We start from the raw sequence: 10,869 nt of genomic DNA, 5'->3' as shown, positions 1-10,869 counted from the left end.
AATAACAAAGAATTTTACGACATCGGTCTTAAAGAATGAAAAAGAAATAACGCAAAGGTAAATAAATTACTATTATAAAACTTGAATAAAACTAACTTTATATTCGAGAGTATAATTATGAATTTCGTTAAAAAAGGTAAATATGTCAAAATCTATTGGTAAAAGGCAGTGATTGCTGATACACTCACAAATACGGCTGATAATATAATAAAAAATACAAAAAAGGCTCTATAGTTTGTTACAAAACCCGCAGTAAGTGGTAAGTTTACAATATAGGCAGACGATGCAAGGAACATTTTTATCTTTTATCTTTATCTTATTTCGGAATTTCTCACAGGTTGATGTCAACGGGTCAAAATGTATGTTTCAGCCGACCCCTGCAAATTTATGATAGATATTAGATTTCAGACCTTATTTCAAACTAAACAAGTTTATTTTTCTAAGTAGTAATTAATTTAGTCTATAATTAAAATAAAGTTATTCAACGCTGACAAGTTTAGTTCTAAGGCCATAAGTCGGGTGTTCCCAACTTGGCTAATTAATATTTTTTCTAAGTTCCTTCTGTCCGCTCATCCTGCATATCTGCAGGAGTCTTTTCATAGCATGCAAATTATTTCAGCCGTATTATGTTTTACGTATTAAATTAAATTAGCTCCAGCAAGTTTAAATATAACTGGGAAGTAGATAAATTAAGGGATAACACCTACTGGACTAAATATACCTAGGTATACTTACCTATAAAATGTAGGAAGTAAGTGCAGTAAAGCCTATTTCTTACACGGTCTAATTAAGTATACAGAGTTGCAGTTTATAATTGAGCTAAATGCGTCGGTGATTTCGAAAGCATAATATGTTGTAATAATTTTTTTCGCACCGTCTGTCTAGTTAAACACCGGACACATGCTTTTAAATATTATAATATCGAAGACCGAATGAATCAAAACCTACATCCATCGAAATGGATCAGCACTTAGTGTCCCGTTTACATGAGTCTCTCGGGCCTGCGAGCACCGAGCAACGAGCGACGAGCATCGAACACTGAGCTTTGATCTGTGAGCGGTGAGCGGTGAGCGGTGAACGGTGAGCGGTGAGCATTGAGCACCGAATCCCGAGCATACAGCCTGGAGCGCCGAGCGATGGCGAGCACTCTGCATTAGTTCCCGGCGGCGGGCACAATGGACGCTTCTTCAAATCATTTCCGCACATTTAACACTCGTATTCAACAACTTAGACAACCCCTTTTAAACTCATTTTCTTTTACTACAACTTAGTAGGTATATAAGTAGGTATTTGTTGGAGAAGCCTCGTGATTTCAGTTTATCGGGTGACTTGCTATAATGTCTGTGACTTTATCATTGTAAATAATTGATGCAGTTTTTTTTTTGAAAATCATCACTAAATTTATATTTATATTACATTCATGATAAGTATTTTTGTCATTAGGTATATAATATTATTATTTATATTATAACTAACATTATTAATGTGTATGTTACGGCGCACATACGCCTTAGAGTTTAGTTATAGCATTATATAAGTTAGGAAACATTGCATTGATTAGCGTTTAGGCACTACTTTTTATTGTATAATTGTAGGTAGATGTTTATACATTCTCTTCTGTTCACACCACGATACGAGCTGTACCGTTTTTGATTATAACAATTAAAATACGTTGTAAAACCTCAAAATCAACTTTAATTTGACCTACAGTATGTCAGGCTAAGACATATTTTGGTGGCCCATGAGGGGAACTACAAAATTCACGCGAAATTCGACAAAATAACCGCCACCACATTGCTGCGCAAAACGTGTTCGAGGTCAACCAAGGGGAAGAAGGACTTGAAGGAGCATGCTGTGGAGCTGGACAGTTGGACTATGATGTGCAGACTATCGGAGCAGTGATGCAGCAAAAGTGTCACGCTGAGAATCGCCAACCAACAAAAGATAAGTGCCCGGCTTTCCTTCTAACTTCCTAATCTATCACCTAATGTCTTCCTATTCCTATGAATAGCTTCTACTTGTGTAGATTTGTGTCATTTCATCATCAGTAAAAGGTGAAACACAATAGAAACAAAATTTTATCTCGCAAAATTGCTACTCTCAAAATTATAACTTGTCTAAATACGTACCTAGGTACTTTTGCCTAAATAACCTGTTACATATAGCAAGTACAAGGCTAAATAAACATTATTCACATAATATAAACCACCTACCTAATACTACCTATCACCTAACTAATTCAAAAGTTAATTCTTAAAATTAACTTTCAATTTTTATTGCCTAACTTGGTACAGTGTAGTTCATCTTCAGTAATTCATTGCTAACATAACAAACTGTTACCCAATTCATTCTACAGAACTAAATAATTCATTCCCACGCATTCCCTTGTACCTAATTAGTAAATTCAAAATAGTGATTAGTTTCGCCGACCAATTCCAGGATTGTCACCGCGCGGTACAGCGAGCCTCCGTACCTCAGCTACAGAGTTACGTCACTACCTCGGCTATCAGCTGTGCCTGCGCACCGGCTTCCCATCTCGGCGAGTCGTCTAAGCGAGGAGCGTGAGATAAGATATTAATTATTATCTATTCTAACTTGTACTTTGGTTTACTTTATTTATAAACTGTTCATAAGTTAAATAAGTAATCATGTCTACTGTTAGTGAAGATACTGAACAAGAAAATACAATTAAATTAAGCAAGTTGGAGAAGAAAAGATCTTCAATCAAGGGTCAGTTAACAAAATATAAAAATTACATAAATAACGTAAGCCAAAAGTCTTCCCTGACTGACATCGAGTTGTCTGAGTTGTCCCTTCGCATTCGAAAGGTTGAGACTTTATCAAACAACTTCGATGAGTTGCAGAGTGAGATAGAGATAATAAATTCAGTGGATTTGGATTTAGAATTAGAAGAACGCGAAAAAATAGAAACTGACATCTTTACTTACGTTGCTAAGTCAAAAACATTGTACGAAAAATACAACTATAGCTCAAAGGACACCTCTCCTCGCGTAGAAAGGGAAATAGGGTTTCAATTACCACAAATACAAATATCCAAGTTCGATGGCGTATATTTTCGCTGGCTGGAGTTTCGTGATATGTACGAAAGTTTAATACATAATAATCCACGCATATCACCAATACACAAATTTCACTATCTAGTATCATACCTAGAGGGAGAAGCTGCCAGAGTGATCTCAAACTTGGAGATCTCCGCTGCGAATTATTCGGCAGCTTGGAGTTTAATTCGTGAGCGGTATGACAACACTCGGCTGCTTACCAACCATCACCTTAACGCGCTATTCAACATACAGCCATTTACACGTGAGACAGAAAAATCACTACGTTTCCTAGCTGATCACGTGACTAAAAATTTACGTGCTTTGTCCAACTTAGGACATGCTACAGACAAATGGGATGTTTTAATCATCTACATGTTGTCTTCTAAATTAGATAGCCAAACATTAATGAAGTGGGAAGAATGTCGCAATTCTTTTACTGATTGTCCCACGCTAGAACAATTTTATAAGTTTCTAACCGATCGCGCAGACGTGTTAGAATCACTAAATCGAAACAAAAATGAAAACATGAAGTCGCAACCGTCGACTTCACGCAATTTTCACTCCACACCAAACAACAACTACAAAAAATTCGAACGTCCTAATAATCAAAATCATCGTCATCATCAACCAGCACAAAATGTAAAATCGTTTGCAGCTACAACTAAAGATAAGTCTGCTAATTATCTATGCATAATTTGCGCTGATAATCATAGAATTTATGATTGCAGTGTATTTAAGTCAAAATCTGTACATGATAGGTGGGCTGATGTCAAAAAATACAAACTGTGTCCTAATTGTCTTCGCCAAGGCCACCCTGAGAGTGACTGCACCCGGGGTCCGTGCCGCGACTGTAAACGTCGCCACAATAGCTTGTTACATCAACCTACCACAACACAAAATAACGAAACTGTCAATAACTTTGAAGAAACCGAGCCTGAAACATTGGCAACATATACAAATCAAACTTATTCTCAAGTACTATTGTCAACAGCAATGATTGAGGTTACTAACCCAATTACAAAAAAGAAGGAGAAGGTCCGCGCACTGCTTGATTGCGGGAGCCAATCGTCATTCATAACAAAATCGCTAATACAAAAACTAAATCTTGATTCTGTTCCTATTGATTCACTAAAGGTCATAGGTATTGGCAACAACTGTTCAAATTACATTGTCGAAAGATGTAATGCCCAACTAAATTCCATGAATAGTGACTTCAAGGTCACCTTATCTTGCTTTGTGTTAGACGAATTAACTAGCAAGTTACCTAAATTGCCGATTGACATAAAACAACTAAATTTACCTGACAATATTTGTCTCGCTGATCCAAATTTCCATAAGCCGTCTTCAATCGATATTTTAATCGGGGCGGACATATTTTGGGACTTAATAAAAAACGAACAAAGGTCGCTAGGACCTAACAATCCAAAATTGCATAACACAAAATTAGGCTGGGTTATTTCCGGACCAATATTTACAAATGCTCAAAATAATCAGATTCACTGTAATCATGCCTTTGTTGGCAATGAGTCACAAACCGAAGTAGACAAAATGTTACCTATTTTTTGGCAGTTAGAAGAAGTACCAAATAAACCTATACTAAATGAAACTGACGAAATATGCGAAAAACATTTTTTAATGAATACGACTAGACAAAATAACGGAAGGTTTTGTGTAAAATTACCTTTATCTGATACTCCAGACTGTCTAGGCGACACCTATAGTCTGGCCAAAAAACGATTCTTAAACTTAGAAAAAAGATTTAAACGAAATCCAAAAATAAAAGAAGAATATTCTAAATTTATCACCGAATACGCTGATTTAGAACATCTGTCTACTGTTGTATATTTATGGTTGCTGTCCGTTGGCATGGCAACGGTAGTCAATAAATGGTTGTCTTCTCACAAGCTGCGTTTATATTTGTAACAAAATGTAAATACCTAACAGTGGCGACGTAGGTGGATTTACCCAAGTAAATTGTGTAAAAAGACGATCACAAAGGTCGGGGAAAGTGCCTAAGTAAGAGACGGCGGAGCCGGGCGCGGCGGCGGAGGAAGTGGAGGCGGTCAGCGAGGGGCCGGGGCGGCCGCGCTCGCGGGCACCTGCATGCGCTGCACGGTGCGGGCGCGCGCGGCGCCGGCGGCTGCGCGGCCTGCGGGGACCGCCACCACCGTTGGGACCAGCGCCGGTACAAGGACTCCACATGCTGTCGGCGCAGGAAACGGGGCCATCTAAGACGAGGGTGTGATGGAGAGGTGGAGAGCAAGACCTGCGAGGAGTGCGGGTGGAGCGCGCGGGACACGCGGCGGGCGGCGCAGCGGGAGGGGCCGGCGCGGCTCGCGGGCGTGGGGCGCGAAGACGCGCACTGGGTGCGTGGAGGTCACGAGGACGAGGACGCGCGGGAAGCCCTTGAAGGGGTGTGCGGGTGGTAGGTATGACGCGCGGGAAGCCCCTGAAGGGGTGCGCGGGAGAGTAGCGCGGGAAGCCCCTGAAGGGGTGCGCGGGAGAAGAGCGCGGGAAGCCCCTAAAGGGGTGCGCGGAGAAGACGCGCGGGAAACCCCTGAAGGGGTGCGCGGGTGCGCGGGAGAGGAGCGCGGGAAGCCCCTGATGGGGTGCGCAGGGAAGACGCGCGGGAAGCCCCGGCTGGGGTGCGCGGAGAGGAGACGCGCGGGAAGCCCCGGCTGGGGTGCGCGGAGAGGATACGCGCGGGAAGCCCCGGCCAAGGGGTGCGCGGGAGGAACGTCGTTAAGGTGCGCGGTGGAGGTGCTTGCGTGCTCGCTGCGGGCGGCGCGGCGGAGATGCCTGCGGAGGCGCTCGCGGCGAGCGGCACGGCAAGACGCTGCGGAGGTGTACGTCGTGGGTGGCGTGGCGATATGGCAGGGACACCTGGCAGGTGTGCCCGGGCCAACGGGGCGGACTGCGGCTGCTGCGGGCGCTGGCACGGGTCAGCCTCAGCAGAGGTGCAGTAGGAGACGCACGCTTTGGGATGACGGCGCGCGGCGTGACAGAAGGAGAACGAAGTGGCTGTGCTGGCGCGGCGCGTATGCCATGCTAACATGCGCCAGGATGGCCATGCTATAACAGCGCTAACATAAGGACGCGACAGAGGCGCCTGCTGTTGGCGTGCCCGGGCCAAAATATGGTGCGCAGCGCTGTTCAGCGCAAACTTTTGTTAACCATTCTCGTTTATTTTTATTACTTTAGTTTACTTTTGGCTATGATCTTATTGTTTAACCTTCTACATATTTAACAAATTTTTGATAAGTAGTTTTATTTTGTTTTAGGTTTTTGTGAAGAGGGGAGGAATGTGTATAAGTATATAGATAATAAGAAGTGTTGGTTAGTTGAAATTTTGTTGTTTACTTAAATATTTGTCTGGACAGGGTGTCATATTATTTCATTTATAACGTTATGAGTTTTCAGTTATAGAATAGGGTGATACATTGTTAAGTTGTTCTAAAGGGGTTTTATAATTTTTATGTTAAGTATGGGATAATGTTATTTTTGTTTTTTATACTTATTATTTAGGTGGGGAGGAATGTTGTATATTTATGGTTGCTGTCCGTTGGCATGGCAACGGTAGTCAATAAATGGTTGTCTTCTCACAAGCTGCGTTTATATTTGTAACAAAATGTAAATACCTAACATCTACCTCGGCTGTGAAAATACCAAATCCGTCATACTTTCTATGTCACCATGCTGTTCTAAAGGAGACATCTGTACCCGTATCATGAAAAACCGCAGCATATTCTATTCGATAGTCTATTCGAAAGTGCTGTCAACCTGTCAACAACAAAATGGCGGTGTACAGATTTGCGAAAGTTTGACAGCTATCATTCCATAGGTCATTGTCAGAATAATATCATGTACTCTGTGGTCATTCTTTTCGAAACTCATTCGAAAGGTAAAAAGTGTTCGAAAGTGCTGTCAAGTTGACAATAGTCGCACTCGCATTCGATTCTATTCGTTAGTTCGAATTTTCATGATACGGGTACAGAGTCTTCAGCACTGCGTGTTGTGTTCGATGGCTCGTGTCCTAGTACATCAGGCTATTCTCTAAATGACATTCTTATGGTGGGTCCAACGGTACAAGATTCTCTTTTCTCCATCTTGATAAGGGCGCGTCAATACAAATAGTTACTTACCGGTGACATCGAGAAGATGTACCGACAAGTTGAAGTTGCTGAAGAGGACCGAAAGTTACAACTTATCTTATGGAGGGATGACGAGTCTAAACCCATTCAAACGTTGCAATTGAATACTTTAACTTACGGCCTTGCAAGTTCAAGCTATTTGAGTACGCGATGTCTAAAGCAATTAGGGCAGGAGCACAATGATGAGCTGATCAAAACAATAATACAACACGACTTCTACGTAGACGACCTAATTACAGGCTCAGATGACGAAAACGAGTTACGGTACATACAACAAGAAATTGCAAAAACGTTATCATCAGGATGTTTTAATCTCAGAAAATACAAGAGTAATTTGCCAACATTATTTCAAAATTCTGACTTAAACTTACAGGACAATCTAACAATAAGTGAGTCAACCAGTACTCTCGGACTTGGTTGGACTCCTCAAGCTGATTGTTTTTACTTTCCCACCAAAGAAAGTACGCAAAATAATAAAATAACAAAACGATACATAATGTCGAATTCTTTTAGAATATTTGACCCAATGGGTTTACTGAGTCCAACAATAATAATACCTAAAATGTTAATACAAAAATTATGGCAACTAAAATTGGACTTTGATGACGAAGTTCCACAGGATGTTCAAAATGAATGGGAGAAATTCTCAAACAACTTGGTGTCACTCGAAAATTTACAAATTCCGAGACTCGTTCTATGTGACACACCAAAATCAATAGAAATGCACACCTTCAGTGATGCGTCACAGGTAGCATACGGGACGTGTATATATTTACGATCGATAAATGACAATGGTGAAGTATCAGTTAAGTTACTTTGTGCCAAATCAAAGGTATCTCCAATTAAACCGACAACAATGCCGCGTCTTGAGTTATGTGCCGCACTTCTTGCTTCTAAATTAACTAAAGCTGTCATCGATTCATTAAGATACAAACCAACGCGCATAGTTCACTGGTGTGATGCTAGTATCGTGATCGGTTGGATAAATAGCGATTTAACAAAACTTAAGGTTTTCGTAGCTAATAGGATACGTGAGATTCGTGAACTTACACAAGCTTCCGCCTGGAGATACGTACCCACCTCTGCTAACCCAGCTGATTTAATCTCGCGGGGGGTAGACCCTAGACAGTTACCGTCTACGGAGTTATGGTGGACAGGTCCTAAATATTTGCTAGAAGACGAGTCAAAATGGCCTATATTAAATCAAAAAATTGATGAGGACTTAACTGAAATCAAAATAAATACTGCTACGGTAGCTGATAAGATATTTAAAATTGAAAATTATTCTAACTTAACTAAATTAATGAGAGTCCATGCTATGGTAATAAGATTTATTTACAATTTAAAAAACCCTAAATCTAGACGCGTAGGTATTATTAGCGTTGATGAACTTAATGAGTCATTCGAGTCATTATGCATTATTGCTCAACGCGAGTCCTTTCCAGTTGAGTACGACCTGCTGATTAAAAATAAGGCGTTAAGTTCAAAGTGCAAAATTTTATCGTTATCGCCGTTTTTAGATAACAAAGTGATAAGAGTTGGTGGACGTATTGATGCTTCAAACTATCCATATGAAAAGAAGCATCCGATTCTACTTCATTCGTCGCACCATTTAACAAAACTATTCTTCTTAAAGGAGCATCTGCGTAACTTGCACGCTGGTGCACAGACATTGCTAGCTGTAGCTCGAGAAACTGTTTGGGCAGTAAATGGTAGGCACCTAGCTAGGCGTACGGTTAACAACTGCGTGCGCTGCAGACGCCTGCGTGGCAAAACATTCTGTCCTAAGATGGGAGATCTCCCATCACAGCGCATAACACCAGATTTTCCTTTTAAATCTGTAGGTTTAGATTTTGCTGGTCCCTTTTACATCCTAAATCGAAAGGGTAGGGGCAGCAATTTAATTAAATGTTATTTGTGTTTGTTCATATGCCTTAGATTTAAGTGCGTTCATTTGGAAGCAGTATCTGATTTGTCAAAAAATGCATTTATCATGACCCTTCGTAGGTACATAGCACGAAGGTCAAAGCCGGCTGAAATATTTTGTGACAATGGCCGTAATTTCGTTTCCGCCGCGAGGGAGGTAGGTTCCTTTTTAAAGTCAAATGCTGAATCTCTATCTGACTTTGCCAGTCAGGAGGGCATCAAGTTTATATTCACGCCTACTTACGCTCCTCACTTCGGCGGCATTTGGGAAGCCGGCGTTAAGTCCGCCAAACACCACATTCGTAGAGTCATAGGAAATAGCCACTTAACCTTTGAGGAAATTTCTACATTGTTTGCACAAGTGGAGGCTATTCTTAACAGTCGTCCCTTGTGTCCTTTATCCTCCTCTCCTAACGACCTTCTCTCCCTTTCCCCAGGGCACTTTCTCGTTGGACGCCCACTGACTGCAATGCCAACACCCACCCTGGACAATTGCAAAGAAAACGCACTGCAGAGATACAATCGCATTGAGAAAATTCGACAGCATTTCTGGCAAAGGTGGCAGAAGGAATATATCTGCGAATTGCAGCAAAGGACCAAATGGAAAACAAGCACAGATAAGCTGAAGATCGGAGATATGGTCTTGCTTCAAGAGGATCACGTGCCACCCCTGTGCTGGCGCCTTGGACGAGTCGCACGCTTGTTCCCGGGACCAGACGGCATCACGAGAGTCGCTGATGTCACTACAACCCGAGGATGCGTCCGGAGACCACTAGTACGTCTCTGCCCGCTGCCGACGGCTGAAGATTTTGAGAGCTGTTGAAATGTGCTTTCAACGGGGGGGAATATGTTACGGCGCACATACGCCTTAGAGTTTAGTTATAGCATTATATAAGTTAGGAAACATTGCATTGATTAGCGTTTAGGCACTACTTTTTATTGTATAATTGTAGGTAGATGTTTATACATTCTCTTCTGTTCACACCACGATACGAGCTGTACCGTTTTTGATTATAACAATTAAAATACGTTGTAAAACCTCAAAATCAACTTTAATTTGACCTCCAGTATGTCAGGCTAAGACAGTGTAAATAATTAAAATCTCATTAATAACAGATTCTGTACAACGAGTAGTCCCTACTATTAATACATAACCTAACTAGGAATAAATGTCTGTGCCCTTCACAGCTTAAAACTTTCAATAAAACGCTCTGTAACTGGAGTATTTAAAATAGAATATTAGTTAGGGGTCGTTAGGTCTCGTTAGGTTCGCTAAGCTGCGGATTAGTGACCTAAAACTTGTTACAGCTCTATTTAATGAGCCTAGAACTAGCATTTTGCTAAATTTATTGTGATTAGTTTGGTACGCTTTAGCGGAATTACTGCTGATCCATACGAATCGTTCAACGAGTGTGCCGGCCGATGTCATGGCGGATGTTCGTTACAGGTTTAACTTTACAGGCCAATAAATAATTAAAAAGGTAAATTAACGTAAACCCATAAACTATGTTATTCTGTCGAGACTGTGATAGAAAAAAAATTAATACGTCCATCACTTACATAGTACGCAGCCTACAAACGGTAGTAACGTTATTTGCTAAACAAATAAAGCCCTTTACTGTTTGCCTGGTAGCTATAAAATACCAAAACTTCGATATTCGTACAAAAAGTGTGTGTTATCCACATGGAAGTAGTCAAACAAGTAATAGCCGCCGCCGCGCTGGACACAC

General features: G+C 41.2%; 1 protein-coding gene across 1 annotated transcript; it reads left to right on the top strand.

The window, feature by feature from the left end:
* Positions 1-7,171: 7,171 nt before the first annotated feature.
* LOC125490228 lies at positions 7,172-10,219 on the top strand. The gene has a single exon (XM_048628778.1). It carries the CDS (start codon positions 7,221-7,223, stop codon positions 9,960-9,962), a length of 2,742 nt encoding a protein of 913 aa, XP_048484735.1. The 5' UTR covers positions 7,172-7,220; the 3' UTR covers positions 9,963-10,219.
* The last annotated feature ends 650 nt before the right edge of the window (positions 10,220-10,869 follow it).

This window comes from Plutella xylostella, chromosome 21, assembly GCF_932276165.1.
Source record: "Plutella xylostella chromosome 21, ilPluXylo3.1, whole genome shotgun sequence".
NCBI classification, from domain to species: Eukaryota; Metazoa; Arthropoda; class Insecta; order Lepidoptera; family Plutellidae; genus Plutella; species Plutella xylostella.
Note: the sequence above shows the minus strand (reverse complement) of the source record. Positions and strands in the feature narration are given on the sequence as shown.

What these genes read in the sequence shown, in the direction of transcription:
- LOC125490228 (XM_048628778.1), top strand. Translation starts at nt 7,221, where the DNA reads ATGTACCGACAAGTTGAAGTTGCTGAAGAGGACCGAAAGTTACAACTT.